At 33.6% G+C, this 14,589-nt stretch overlaps 2 protein-coding genes across 2 annotated transcripts; one reads left to right on the forward strand and one right to left on the reverse strand.

Moving 5' to 3' along the window:
* Positions 1-217: 217 nt before the first annotated feature.
* Positions 218-11,559, forward strand: LOC110878935 (beta-fructofuranosidase, soluble isoenzyme I). Its single transcript, XM_022127330.2, has 7 exons — positions 218-457; positions 2,280-2,288; positions 7,459-8,318; positions 8,721-8,885; positions 9,908-10,143; positions 10,226-10,313; positions 11,221-11,559. Exons 1-7 carry the CDS (start codon positions 223-225, stop codon positions 11,410-11,412), a joined length of 1,785 nt encoding a protein of 594 aa, XP_021983022.1. The 5' UTR covers positions 218-222; the 3' UTR covers positions 11,413-11,559.
* Positions 11,560-11,653: 94 nt separating this feature from the next.
* On the reverse strand, positions 11,654-13,319 carry LOC110878936 (transcription factor MYB15). The gene is made up of 3 exons (XM_022127332.2): positions 13,094-13,319; positions 12,259-12,388; positions 11,654-12,172 (listed from the first exon to the last, which is right to left on the reverse strand). Exons 1-3 carry the CDS (start codon positions 13,224-13,226, stop codon positions 11,827-11,829), a joined length of 609 nt encoding a protein of 202 aa, XP_021983024.1. The 5' UTR covers positions 13,227-13,319; the 3' UTR covers positions 11,654-11,826.
* Between the last annotated feature and the right edge of the window lie 1,270 nt (positions 13,320-14,589).

Consider the following 14,589-nt stretch of genomic DNA (forward strand, 5'->3'; position numbering starts at 1 on the left):
AATCGAGCTACCTACTCCAAAATCTAGCTAGTTAGAGAACATCGTATAACCAATATCCTTAAAACAAAACATTGATTACATACGATGATTACGTTACGAAGTTTAATATTGTTCTTTTCTCCAAGTTACATTTATGTTTGGCCCCATGACATCCAACAAACGTTTATATGCATATATAAAAGCAGTACACACACTCTTCAACTTCATACAAGATTGATCACCATGGCTTCTTCCACCACCACCACCACATTCACCTCTCTCTCTACCCACAATCACCACGAACGCAGCCCGAAATCATCCATCTGCCGCAATGTCCTCGTTCGTCTCTTTGTCTCCATGCTAGTCCTTTCATCTTTGGTTGTTATAACAGCTAATTCAACATCTCCAACGGTTGAAGATAGCGTAAAATGGCAGCAGCCTGCTTATCATTTTCGGCCCCATAAGAACTTCATCAGTGGTACGTAATAATTTGCAATTCCCATGCAAACCAGTTAACATCATTCTTCATGTGTTCTTATTCATGCATCTACATTACTAATATTTTTTTATTATTTGTATATATAAATTCAAGCCAAATTTCAGTCAGAAAACGAAATCAACTCATTAGATTACTTTACTTAACATTAAATAAAAAGGAAAAACTTGAATTAAAATCTGTACACCTTTCTTCTTACCCTAGTATAGCCCATATAATTTGGGATAGGATCGGTTTGAGACTTATACGGTCCGCTTCATGGGTTGGTTTTGATAGTTTACTATCCATCTGACGGTTTAAAATTTTGAACTAGTTGTGTATGGCTTTCAAAATTTTCATTATTTTTCCTTTCATTCTATGAATAGGTATGCTATATGCCTATATATGTGATTAGGGGCGGAACCACCATAATATTAGTCGTAGCGACGGCTCAACTTCGTATGTGCAGTGTAATTTTTTTTTACACAAATGATACCTCTAAAACAATTCCAGAATACCCCTAACCAAAAAATAGGATACCTTATTTTACTAAAATCCAATTCTTTTTATAAGATTTAAAAGTTATTTTTGAATTCATCAGCTTCCGTTTAGAAAACTAGAACTAACTTATGCTTATGTTTGGGTAATTGATAAACGTTGCCCATTAGCCCAAGCTCAAAACAATAATAAAACTGAAACATGCTCAGAATTTTTGAACAATGCCATGGTTTGTGTGACCGAAAAGGATTTTTTTTTTTTTTTAATAAAGTAAAAGACGAAGATGTGAGTGAACGATTTCAAGTTATGAAAAAAAGAAGACAAATCCATTAGGTATTTGTTTTACTTTATTTATTTATTATCATTTTTTTAATATTATATGATTACACGGTAATTTTTTTTTTCTTTTGGGATATCTCTGATTTAATGAGCTAGTTCCGCCATATATCTTCATCAACCATATATTTTTTTTAATTTAAATACAATTAATTATTTTGAATGAAAAATAATAAAGAACAATCACTTCAAACAGTCAAAATATCAAAACCACTAGAACAACTAATGGTGAAGGGAGTGGTTACCTAATGGAATAGGTAAACTCCCAACTCACCCAATCATATAGCGTCATGTCAATTGTTTACTTAATGCTTAAAAATGTTGGCACTGGTTTACCTAATGGGGTTTAGATAAACTATTTTAAAAAAAGGCAAAAATGTGTGATTGGTTGATGTGTGATTGGTTGAGAAGACATGGACCCCACCACACACTCATCTCTCTCTCCCATTCCCTCCCTCTCCCCGATTCGGTGAACCTTCACCGATTTGGCCACCAATTCGGTAACACGTAGTCGGTATAAATGTTGGCGGTGGTCACCGATCGGTGCCGAACAACTTTACCGCCCGCACACCGTATACCCTAATAATGTGTCCAACCTGACTAGTTTGATTTATCGTTTCTGAAAGTGTATTTAATGCCATCATCCTTCAAGTTTTAAACTTTGCGTTTTTACTCCTTGCATTATGACTCCATTTTTACCGTCACCACCCCGTCAAGTTTTAAACTTTCTGTTTTTACTTCTTGTACTACTACATTTTTACACCTCAACTTTGATATTTTCATATGGTTAATACATCCCATAACACTTGGACTAATCCATTCGATGTTTGTGATGTACTCACGCCGTAATGCGCGCTAATTCTATACTAATAACTAAAATAAATTAAATAAAAAATTGTTTTCTTTATTAAGTTGATTAATTCATTTACTAATGTATGTTTTGCGAATGGCATGTATGTTTGATGGACAATTTTGCTGATCTGCACTTCAGACCCTGACGGTATGTATTTTTCTTTAAAAAAATAAACATTTAGTAATTGTTAGTAACTAGGTGAAACATCCGCGCTACGCGGCGGGGCATCCGGTAAAAAAGATGGTGAGCGTATTTTTGTAAGAACCCGTAACATATACGACATTACGATAACCAAAGAAGCTGCATGCCTTCATAGTTTGTTTTGTTCCAAATGAAAAGCATTGTATTTCGAATACAACTCATTCTTAATAAAATTTATATCTCAACGTTAAGAAACAAACTAACCGTATGCTTATTATTATTTTTTTATAAAAATAAAGAAAGTAAGTTGTTAGAGAAAAAATAAATTACAAAAAATAATTGGGTTAAATATATATGTAGTTTGTAGCATGAGAGCTGAAATACATAAAAACGAATACCTATTTGGATAATTCGATAGCTGAAAAAAAAAAAAACATTTTATTTCAAGCATAACTCTATTTTTTTCAAAATACTTATATTGGAGCGTTGAGAAAACAAATTGATTACAGCTACGTACTTTGTTATTTTTATATTCAATTAAGTTATGAGAGAAAAATAAAATTACTAAACTTAAATGAGTTATCGACATATATTAAACATGTGTTGTTTATAGTGTAAAGAGTGAATTATTTATTCTCATTTACCTCTTATAACTATTTATTATATTCAAAGTTCTCATATATATAATGTACTTATTTATGTAATTTGGATTTTTTTTCTAATCAAACAATAACTTTAAAGTTATTTTAATAAATAGATGGTTAAAGAATACGAATTCTATATTTTGTATTGGAATGCTATTACAATGAATATTATTATAATCTTGATTATTATTACATAAAATTAAAGAAAAAGTCAAAGTTTAGTTTCATGTAGAAAAATAAAGAAAAAATATACATAGTTTAAAATAATCAATTAAAAGAGGTACTGTACACCCTCTTTAAAAATGTAAGGTAGAGAATTTTATCCTTTTTCTAATCGTATTTGTGTTACAAGTTTAATACACAACTAATTTATAAATAGAAAAACCTAAGAACCATACAATGTGTCATAGTTAAAAACGGAGAAAAGAACGGTGACGGGTAATGTAAAAACCCTATGCATTATGGTTAAAATGAAATGTATAAATGTTATTTGACTGGTTGTACATGGTTTTTTTTAACATATGCTAAATAAGTTAAATATATTCCTTTTAAGCTAAAAAAATACATTTAACAAGTATATGTATCCAGGGTATTTTTTAAAATATTTTTTTTAAGTTTATTTAATAGTACTTAACGTGCCACAAGTATCAAATTTATAATTCGTATATTTGTTACGTTATTGTTTATCTTACTAATTACCAAAATTATGGTCCAACTAGCTAGACATAGGGGTTGTTTGGTAGCCTCTGAATGGTTATTAAGAGGCTACTCTTAATGGAACCATTAAGAATTTTACCAATGAGAAGGTAGAAAAATGTGACATGTGATGATTTATCATTCAGAGGTTACCTCTTAACCATTCAGACTTGAGGTTACCTCTTATTCATTCAGAGGTTTTAAACCATTAAGTGGTAGCATCTGAATGGTCATTAAAAGGCTACCAAACAGCCCCATAGTATGAGACTTCCAATTTTCAAATGGTATTATGGTGTCCGGGTTTAGAAACAAATAAATTGGTTTTATGGATTAGCTCTCATAGTAAAATGATATGTATGATGGCATTACTTAACAATAGTATGGGGTTTTACATATGAGAAAAAGCTCGGTTTATTTTTTTACTTAGGTTATAGCCTATTGGTCAAGCGGAATTATCTTTTGTGAGGAGACCAATGTTCAATCCTTAAGAGATGTAAGTATTTAAGGGGAAAAATTAGTCGTTCAAGAAAAAAAAAAACTCGGTTTTTCTAAATGAAAACCCTTACATTTTCCTACTAAAAGGTCAAAAAGTTGAAAGTTTTACGTACTTTGTAAAAAATCATGTTTTCATATAAAAAAATATTGATATGGATGAGATCAGTACCTTAACTCGTTCAGAAAATATTAAAACCAATACGCTACCGGTTTAGAAGAAGAGTACCTTAGCATCACCCTTTTTATAATACTAACTTAACTAGTTGATTTTCACCCCGCGCGTTGCGGCGGGACCCAATGACTACAAAAGGCGTATCAGCAACGGCAGGCAGATACCGAATATCAAAACATAAATAAAAAAGACGTGGTAAGGATAGTCACTCCGTCCAAAGAAACGATTTTAAATAACCTAATATATAATAATAGGACCCACACGTCCTACACGTTGGAAATTCGGTTGTTTTCAATTCAGTTATTACGGTGCTAACACGTTAAAATATGGATGAGCTCGGTACCGGTAACGGCACCGAAAATACCGATCCGGAAAATCATCGAAATTAGGTACCGGCACCGAAAATGCTCGATACAATACGATATGGTATTTGAAGGTAAAAATAAATAAATACAGGTATGGTGCTAGACCAGTGTTGAACCGTAAGTAACGATTCTGAAAACGCCAAAAGGTGGGTACCAAATTGATACCGGAAATGATTTGGTATAGTAAATTTGGTACCGATACGATACCGGTTTGATTATAGGATTTGATATGATTTGCTCATCAATATTCTAAATATCTAAGTTAATTTTACATGCTACAATTCATTCATTACAGAAAAAGACAAAAAAAAAGCAAACTAAGTTGTTGTGTATTTAAAACCTCATTCAAACGAAATACAGTTTACTTACTGTGTGTATGAAAAGTAATCTAAACGGTGCAATTACTTGCATTGTTGCGTTGCTACAGGATTTGATGAGCTCGGTACCAACCGGTACCGAAAATATCGTTACCGAAATCCCCAAAAGTGGATACCGATACCGAATATACCTGGTACGGTACGGTTCCGTACCGGTCGGTACTGGTACGTCACCGGTATTTGAGGATAAAAACCAGTGAATACCGGTGCCGAACTGGTACCGAAAATACACCGGTTTGGTAAATCAGGTACCGATACCAGTACCGGTACCCGATATCGTTTGCTCATCTGTTAGTGATTTTACTATTTATAGAACAAATTGATGATAGTATCTTTAAATTACTTGAAAAAAAAAACGACTGGTTACTGTTCAAAGCCCTCAAAATTTAATATAAGGATAATTTGTTTCACAGTGATATACTTTTATTACTTTTACTATGTATGATCACCTTTCCACTAAGAAATTGATGATAGAATCTTTAAATTACTTGAAAAAAGAAACGACTGGTTACTGTTCAAAACCCTTACTGTTCAGAACCCTCAAAATTTAATATAAGGATAATACATTTTATTTGTAACTTCTAAAAAGATGTATGCGTGTTAAAATAAGTTTACTAGTTAGTGATATAAAAACTTTATAGGCATTGATTGGAAAACACACTTGCTTATAAATTATTAAATGAGGACAAGACCCATAGTAAATGAGTTTCTTATTTAGAAAACTAAATTTATAGTTTAAATAATAAAATGATTAACAACGTGAAAAGTGATATTTTGTTTTTTTAACGGCAAATCTGGATCACTGACGGACCACTAGAGTATTATCGTGCCATCAGCGAAATCATCCGATTATATCCATCTCCACTAGCCAATAATGCATATACACCAATTCAGGAGAAAATCCAATAAATCTCGAAAAAACCCTCTTGTGAGAATCAAACTCATGCCCTAATAGTCATAAGCCTTATCCCACCCCAAAGATAAAACTAGACTATAATGCCATGGGCCAAGTGATATTTTGTGTTTGGTAGAGCGTGTAAGGTGTACCAACTAACAAGTGGACTCTTGTAAAATAATTACAACTAGTAGGTTTTCCCCCGCGCTATGCGGCGGTAACTCAGTTATTATCAGTTCGGTTGGGTTTGTTTCAATACCGACACTCGCTATAGTAACTGAAAGAGAAAACTAAAGAAATAAAGTCGCAATATGCTCAAAAAGATATCGACACATCTTTTATATAAATCAAAAACCTTAAAAATGAATACTGGTTTCTAATATTGCCGATATCGGTACTGATGTTATTTGGTCGAAATCGATTAGATGCGTCACATATCGAGACTCTATAGTTTACAATAAAAAATACATTTTTAATATTGTTATCAGCACTCGTATAATATACAATACAAAAAAAAGATGTTGTTTTAAATAAAAAAAAAAGTAAATACACATCGTAGGTTTCGGTTCTATTTGGGTATGATAGCGGCACGATATCCATCTTTATGAAAAACTATACCACAATCTTTAAAAAGTATAGCTACATAGTTAGATTAAAAAAACTAACATGAGCAAGGTATTAAAAATAAACTAAATGATAAATAATCTTTTAATTAAAAAACTCAAAAAGAATATTTAAAAAATTCAAAACACTATTCATGGCCAATTTAAATTAATATGTATAATATAAAAACGCTGCGTTACCTTTCATATCATATAAATTGGTAACGATTAAGTTTTTTTCCCGACTAATTTACACTTTTCTAATCCTACATTTAAACCTATAAATTTGTCCACTATAGAACTAGAATCATAAACCATATGGAAAAACACATTTTTATTAGATATTTTAGTGTAGTCGGGATTGGCTTGACAACCAAAGTAAATTTTATTACACATCAAACAAGTTAGGAGATGCATGAGTGCATGCTTGCTTGAGTTGTTACAATTTTAAGTGTTCAGACGGATCCTTTAATCAATGGGGGTTCCAACCCTTGGCAAGGTTCCGGAGGTCCGGGGGCAGCGCCCCTGGGAGCGGGGTCTAAGGGGCAGAAGCCCTGGCTGGAAAATGAGCCTTATCGTCGAAATTGCTTTATTTGGCTTGGCTTAGTTGATCAGGTTTATTAGGTACTAATTGTTGGGTTTGGCTTAGTTGGTCAGGTTTATTACATATATACATTGGACAAAAGTAAAAGCTTTCAACAAATTTGGAACATATTTGGGTCTAAATAGATGTTGAAACTTGAAACTCTTGATTCCCCCATGAATACTAATAATCTTTCAAAAAGTTTAATAAGCAGCCCCGTCTAGTTAACTCAATCGATATAGTCCATTATAAAATAAAAAATAAAAAAAATGACCCATCATTTTATTTTAATTATGATTATTTCAGTTTTATCGGTTATAATTCGGTTAATCGTTTTTAATCTATAGCTCCATTATATTACAAGGGTTGGTACCATTTGTTCTACCAATACAACCCAGATTCAGTAGTTTGGGGCAACGTGACATGGGCTCATGCAGTCTCCAAAAATCTAGTCAACTGGTTCATACTCCCTTTAGCCATGGTTCCTGATCACTGGTACGACATCAACGGCGTCATGAGTGGCTCCGCAACCACCCTCCCAGACGGTCGACTGATGATGTTCTATAGCGGCATGTCTACCAACTTGTCTCAACTCCAATGCCTTGCATTCCCCAAAAACTCTTCGGATCCCCTTCTTATGGATTGGGTCAAATACGACGGTAACCCTGTCCTCTACCCACCTCCCAACATCGGTCCCAAAGACTTTCGGGACCCCTCAAATCTCTGGATTGGACCCGATGGCAAGTATCGAATGATCATGGGCTCAAAGCATAACAATACCATTGGTTGTGTTCTAGTTTTCCATACAACTGATTTTATTCATTATAAATTGTTGGATGACGTGCTCCACTCGGTTCCGGGTACGGGTATGTGGGAGTGTGCAGATATTTACCCGGTATCCACTATGAATACAAATGGGTTGGATATGTCGGTTTATGGGTCGGGTGTTAAGTATGTGTTGAAGCAAAGTGGGGATGAAGATAGACATGATTGGTATGCAATTGGGTCGTATGATGCGTGGAATGATAAATGGTATCCGGATGATCCGGAAAAGGATTTGGGTATCGGGTTGAGATACGATTATGGAAAGTTTTATGCTTCGAAAACGTTTTACGACCCGTTAAAGAAAAGACGGGTTCTGTGGGGGTATGTCGGAGAAACGGATACGGTTAAAGAGGATCGAATAAAGAGATGGGCCAATATTCTGGTATGTAAATATCTTTCTGTAAAGAGTTTATTACTGTTTTCGTCCCCGTGGTTTGTCAAAAATCACTATTTCAGTCCATTAGTTTAAAAATTACGATTTCAGTCCCTGTGGTTTCACTTTCGTAACCATTTCAGTCCCTGTGGTTTCACTTTCGTAACCATTTCATTCCATTATTCTGTTAAGTACAGGGAGTGAAATGGTTATGAGGTGGACTGAAATGGTTACGAAAGTGAAACCACATGGACTGAAATCGCAATTTTTAAACTAATGGACTGAAATAGTGATTTTTGACAAACCATAGGGACGAAAACAGTAATTAACTCGTAAACAAAAACGGAATTTAATTTGTGTTTTATAAGAAAATAAAAGACATTTATATTTGTTATTTATTTTCATCTATAGAACTTTCCAAGAACGGTGACATTGGACATAAAGACTCAAACAAATTTGATTCAATGGCCCATCGAAGAAGTAGAGATGTTGAGGTTTAAAACCCATTTCGAATTTAAAGACATTGAATTGAGGCCTGGATCAATTGTTCCGCTCAATATAGGCTCAACCACGAAGGTAATTATTTTGCCTATACATTTTCTTTCGTAAACTTTTTTTTTTTTTTAATTCTATTTGCTTTTTATGTTGTTCCTTTATTAACTTTTTTTTTCAAACACATTCTATTTATAAAAAAATAAGGTAAGACAAAGAAGTACAAAATTTTAATACAAAGTTAAATGAAGGAGAATTTCAAACACATCCTATTCATATAAAAAAATCATGTAAGACAAAAAAGTACAAAATTTTAATACAAAGTTAAATGAAGGACAATTTCAAACACATGCTATTTATAAAATGTAAGACAAGAAAGTACGAAATTTTAATACAAGGTTAAATGAAGGACAAATAGTTTTAAAATAAGTATAAAGTGTTTTATATTTGAAATGAAACAACAAAATGTTGCATAGAAATATATTTAATTATAAAACAAAAATAAAGGGAAAAGTTAAATATAAAAACAATTAAAGATAACATGTGTTGTGAAACTTTATAATGAGCTTTTTATCTTTAAATACATTTTATGAAAGAGTAACATAAAATATCTTACATTTAAAAAAAGTGAAACAAATAAAAAATATAAAAGCTAAATACAAAAAATTTATATCAATCTAAAACATTTAACAAGAACGTTTTATAAAGAAAAAAAAAATAATAAGGTTTTCTTAATTATAAAGTCTTAACAACATGATATGATTTGTAACTCACATAAAAGAATAGGGTAAAATAAAAAAGGAGGAATATATAGAGTTCTTGTACATAAATAGTAAATGGGTATCATTGACGGACACCCGGTGTGGGTAAGCTCGGACCTTATCAGGCATCTGTTGGAAAAAACGTCTAAGGGCAACGCATGCAAAGCTGCCGGTATACGTTGGGAATCATATTACCCACGCCCTGATTTCTAACAAAATATCACCAACGAATTTCCGTTGGTGACCACCTTTTCCAACGGATTTCCGAAAAATGTGGTCGACGACGAAAGTTATTAGTTTTGTAGTGTAGTTTGTATAAACTCTATTTATTTGCTATTTGTACAGTTGGATATAAGTGCCTTGTTCAAGTTATGTCAAGCATCACTAAATGCAACATTGGAATCGGATGTTTCGTACAACTGTACAACAAGTGAGGGCTCAGCCGGGAGAGGCGGTTTGGGACCGTTTGGGCTCTTGGTTCTAGCCGATGCATCATTTACCGAACAAACACCAGTGTATTTTTACATCGCAAAAAACACGGATGGCACCTCACGAACTTATTTTTGTGCTGATGAATCAAGGTTGGTGTTAGATTCTTTTGATTCTTCCACTTTTTCCCTTCTACCCACGTAATAATCATTTAAGGAATGTGTATTGATGCAGATCATCAACACTTTCAGATGTGGGCAAAAGGGTATATGGAAGTACTGTTCCTGTGCTTCATGGTGAAGACTACAACATGAGGTTATTGGTACGTGAAATCCCTAAAATTAGGATTCACTTTTTAATAAAACTTAAATTGAAATATAGATATAAAATACTATACAACTAGATTTATATAAAATAATAAATGCTCTAAATTATTGAGGGTATGTGGGATCGTTGTCCACAACCCTTAAATAGTGTTGTACATGAGCTGATTGTATGCCACTAAAGATCAGCTTGCTAAAAGCTTGAATCGAGCAAAGCTTAAAGGAGTCCAAGCTAAAGCCTATGGGAGATTATTTAATAAACATATGCCAAGCTTTTATAGACTCACGAACCTATCATTTATTTATATGTATATAATATTTTTTAATATAATAAATATAATTATTTAATAAAGATTATATTATATATTACAAGTAGGATATAAATAACAAAAATATATATCATGTTATATATAATAAAAGAAATGGTAAATAATAAACAATATCCGAACCAGAACTTTAGATTTAAAGCTTAAAACGAGCCAAACTCGAGCTCTCTTATGTTGAACGAGCCAAGCTCGACCATAGGCGAGCAATCATTGCTTCATTTAATCATTTACATCCCTACTTTCAAAAGTCAAGGTGGTCCTAGGATGATCTGAGAATAACAACTCACTAATGGCCTAAAGGGGGCAAATTTGGATAGATATCGACACAAATTCTCATAGTTTTTCATTTCTAGATCTCATCTTACACCCAGGGGCGGAGCTACCTTATAATAAGGGGTAGCCTCTGCTACCCTTGGCGCTCTGGCGGTAGTGTAAATTTTGGAAAAAATTGACATTTTTTCGATTTCGTTACCCCCTTTTTTAAAACGGTACCCCTTTGAAGATTTTCTAGATCCGCCACTGCTTACACCCTACATTATAGTTCTAAAAAATACATATGAATATATCCTAATGCGTGCAGGTGGACCATTCAATCGTAGAAAGCTTTGCACAAGGAGGAAGAACGGTTATATCATCAAGAGTCTATCCTACAAAGGCAATCTATAAAGCAGCCAAAGCGTTCTTGTTCAACAATGCCACTGATATCTCTGTCAAGGCATCTCTCAAGATCTGGAAGATGGGTCGAGCAAAATTTAAACATTTCCCTCTCTAAACGGGTTCACCATGGACATTCCGGTCATTTCCTAAGCTTGTTATAGTAGCTAAACGATTGTCGGTTCAATCGTTCAAGTTTCCTTGTGTCGCATCTATATTTTACTCTATGTTCTCACAAATGAAATAATCAAACTCTGTCATGGATTACAACTATATAAAGAAAATTGTATCCGCGATTCTTTGTGACATCTAATCAAAGCGTATTGCATTCGTATCTAAATTGGGCAACAAATTGGAACTCATGATAAGAATTTGCTATATTTAACAAAGATTTTCTTGTGCTGCACATGTAAATTTCTCAGAAAGAATCTAAAGAAATAAAGAACAAATTGATATGGAACTTGAAGAACTTGTTCATTTACAAAACAACAGTCAAAAGAACTTTACCTCTGTTGAATCAGCCACTCCATCTTCATTCCTCCTCTACATATTCTTGATTCAAATCTATCAACAGCCGCCTTTCTAAACCTAAACCCGATGAATACGATGATGAATCATCAGATAATCTCTGGGACGCCAACGACTCATTTGACAGTCTGTATGATGCCACCAACTCGTTTGAAATAACATTAGTGCTAGATGTCGAAACACCACTCGATGGTTGTCTGTCAAATTGCATAATCTGTTCACCAGAACCCTCTTCTTTTTTCAGAACAACTGGTATGTGTTCGGGTATGCGTTTTTTCAGGTGCGTGTGCCAGTGGTTCTTGATCTCGTTATCACTTCTTCCTGGTAACTTTGCAGCAATGGCTGACCATCTGCAACACATCAAACAAATCTGCATAAGCATAACTATTGATATACATAATTAGTAGATTTAAATCAACAATATGATCATACATACTTGTTTCCCATTTCTCTATGAAACTTGCAGATAAGATCTTCTTCTTCTTTACTAAAATTCCCGCGTTTAACCGTCGGTCGAAGATAATTCATCCATCTCAATCTACAGCTCTTACCACATCTAGCTAATCCTATTTCCCAAAAAAAAAAAAAAAAAAAAAAAATCAAACTAACAGCATTTTTTTAAGAGTACATTGTTTTTTGAGTCCATGTGTTTTAGTGGTTTTAACCACCTGAGTCCAAAATCAAAAAGTTTAACACACGAGTCCCTAACCGCTCATCTCATTTTATAACATTTTGAGTCCAAATTTTAACACTTGTACTTTTGATTTTGGACTCGTGTGGTTAAAACCAATAAAACACAGGGATTCAAAACGTTATAAAATGAGCAGTTAGGGATTCAGGGCGTTAAATTTTTAAATTTTGGACTCAAGTGGTTAAAACGACTAAAACAAAACAAAGAAGTAAAAAGTAATTTACTCTTTTTTTAATTAAATTTACAAATCAAATAACACAACTCAATCAAAATTACAAATCAACCAACAACATTTCATCCAAAATTCCATAGTTACAAATCCAACTTCTAACATAACAAACTCAAGAAACTAAATTCACACCATATGTATGTTCAAGTTACCACAACAAGAAGTTGCTCGAATCAGTGGCAAAACTTGAGATTTCCGACCCGGGTCGAAAACGTATATACCAAAAAATTTCTATAAAACGGAGGTCGAGAAAACGTATATATCCAAAAATTTCTATACGAAAACTACATACTCTCCACTACCAAATTTAAACAAATATGAACAACACGGGTGAATTATTATTAATCATACCGGCGTATTTAGGAAGCTCACGCCAGTTCCAATGGCCATAACGTTGAACATAAGCTCTTAATTGGTTGTCTTCTTCTTCACTCCAAGCGCCTTTTTTGATGCCGTTTTTGTCAACGCAAGGTGCTCTCACCATGATCTTTAGAGTTCAGATCTCTATCTCTCTACTGTGTAGCTCTATCTGGCAGTGTTTCTCTCTCATCAGCTGCCATTGTTAGAAGTCCATAGTCTAATGGTTAGTTAGCAATCAACATCTATTATTTTAATGCATGTATTTACATTCTAACTACTTTCTTTGTGTTTTGACTTTCATATCACTCCCTTTGTTTTTGTTGTTTTGACACTTTTCAGTTGTTGGTTTTTGATAAATGTATGATGGGTAGTGCCGGACTGCCGGGGGCGGATCTAGGCCACTTTTGTGGGTTCTCAGAAATTCATTCGGTTTAGAAAAAATGGAAAAAATTAGTGAGAACCTCATATGATTTGGAAAAAAATAGTGAGAATTAGTGAGAATCTACTGAAAGGAACCAAGTGAAAAAGGTTCTTAGATCCGACACTGGTAGTGCCTACTTAAATTTGTTACTGTAGGGTTGTTCAGCTGGCTCGCTCGAATTTAGCTCGATGAGAAGGCACTTATAATTGAGCTAATTTGGCTCGAGCTAGTTCACTTGTATTTATATGTTAGACGATTTTGAATTGAAGAAAGTTTGTTTGTTAGGTCGTTCGAATGAATTTGTATGATTGTTTTTTTCATGTATATTGTTAGTTTGGTAATTTTGTGTTTCGTATTTAATATTTTCTTCGCTTTTATTTGAAAATTTATTTGGTAAAATATTTGTTGTGCCAATCTAAACAAAAATGTACTAGAGAGGTGTAATCACGAATAATCTAGAATGTATATGGTGTGCGACATTAGCGGAGTCAATTGACCAAATTTTCATATCATGCAACTTTGCTAAAATTGTAATGGCTCAGATCAAATTCTGGTGTGGTATATCTGCTAATTTGGGGAAGTTGGCAAAAGAGATTTTCGAATTCCCGAAGACCCTAAGCTCTCCTAAACCGATTAAGAAGTTGATACGCCGATACTTGTTAGGCCGGTCACAACTCTCGTCCGAACAAGGCAGTTGAGGAGATAAAATCATGTCTGTTCTTATGAATTAAATATTAAGCGAAAGCACATTACAATTTGTCTCTTTGGTGTAGTAATGCATTGTATATCAATAAAGGGCATTTGTTGTTTTGTTCACTTGGGTTCTAGCTCCTTGTTGGTTCCCTTTTAAAAGAAAGTTGTTGTCGATGTAAAAAATATGTTTTTGCATATTATCATCACCCAAGGGCTGGATAACTATTATATAATAATACGTGGACTAAGTTTATTTACAAGATTTTCAGGGGGTCATTCTATAACTCTGTTAACTTTCAGGGGATGTATTTGTAATTATGTAAACTCGTAGCACGTGCTGAACCGGCTAAGCCATTTAGGTTCACCAACCCAC

This window comes from Helianthus annuus, chromosome 9 (genome assembly GCF_002127325.2).
Source record: "Helianthus annuus cultivar XRQ/B chromosome 9, HanXRQr2.0-SUNRISE, whole genome shotgun sequence".
NCBI lineage: Eukaryota > Viridiplantae > Streptophyta > Magnoliopsida > Asterales > Asteraceae > Helianthus > Helianthus annuus.

Coding starts and splice junctions, on each gene's coding strand:
- LOC110878935 (XM_022127330.2), top strand. CDS start 223: ATGGCTTCTTCCACCACCACCACCACATTCACCTCTCTCTCTACCCAC. Junction 8,319..8,720: donor AGAGATGGGCCAATATTCTG/GTATGTAAATAT, acceptor TTTCATCTATAG/AACTTTCCAAGAACGGTGAC. Junction 10,314..11,220: donor ACTACAACATGAGGTTATTG/GTACGTGAAATC, acceptor TAATGCGTGCAG/GTGGACCATTCAATCGTAGA.
- LOC110878936 (XM_022127332.2), bottom strand. CDS start 13,226: ATGGTGAGAGCACCTTGCGTTGACAAAAACGGCATCAAAAAAGGCGCT. Junction 12,389..13,093: donor TGAGCTTCCTAAATACGCCG/GTATGATTAATA, acceptor TTTGGGAAATAG/GATTAGCTAGATGTGGTAAG. Junction 12,173..12,258: donor CATAGAGAAATGGGAAACAA/GTATGTATGATC, acceptor GATGTGTTGCAG/ATGGTCAGCCATTGCTGCAA.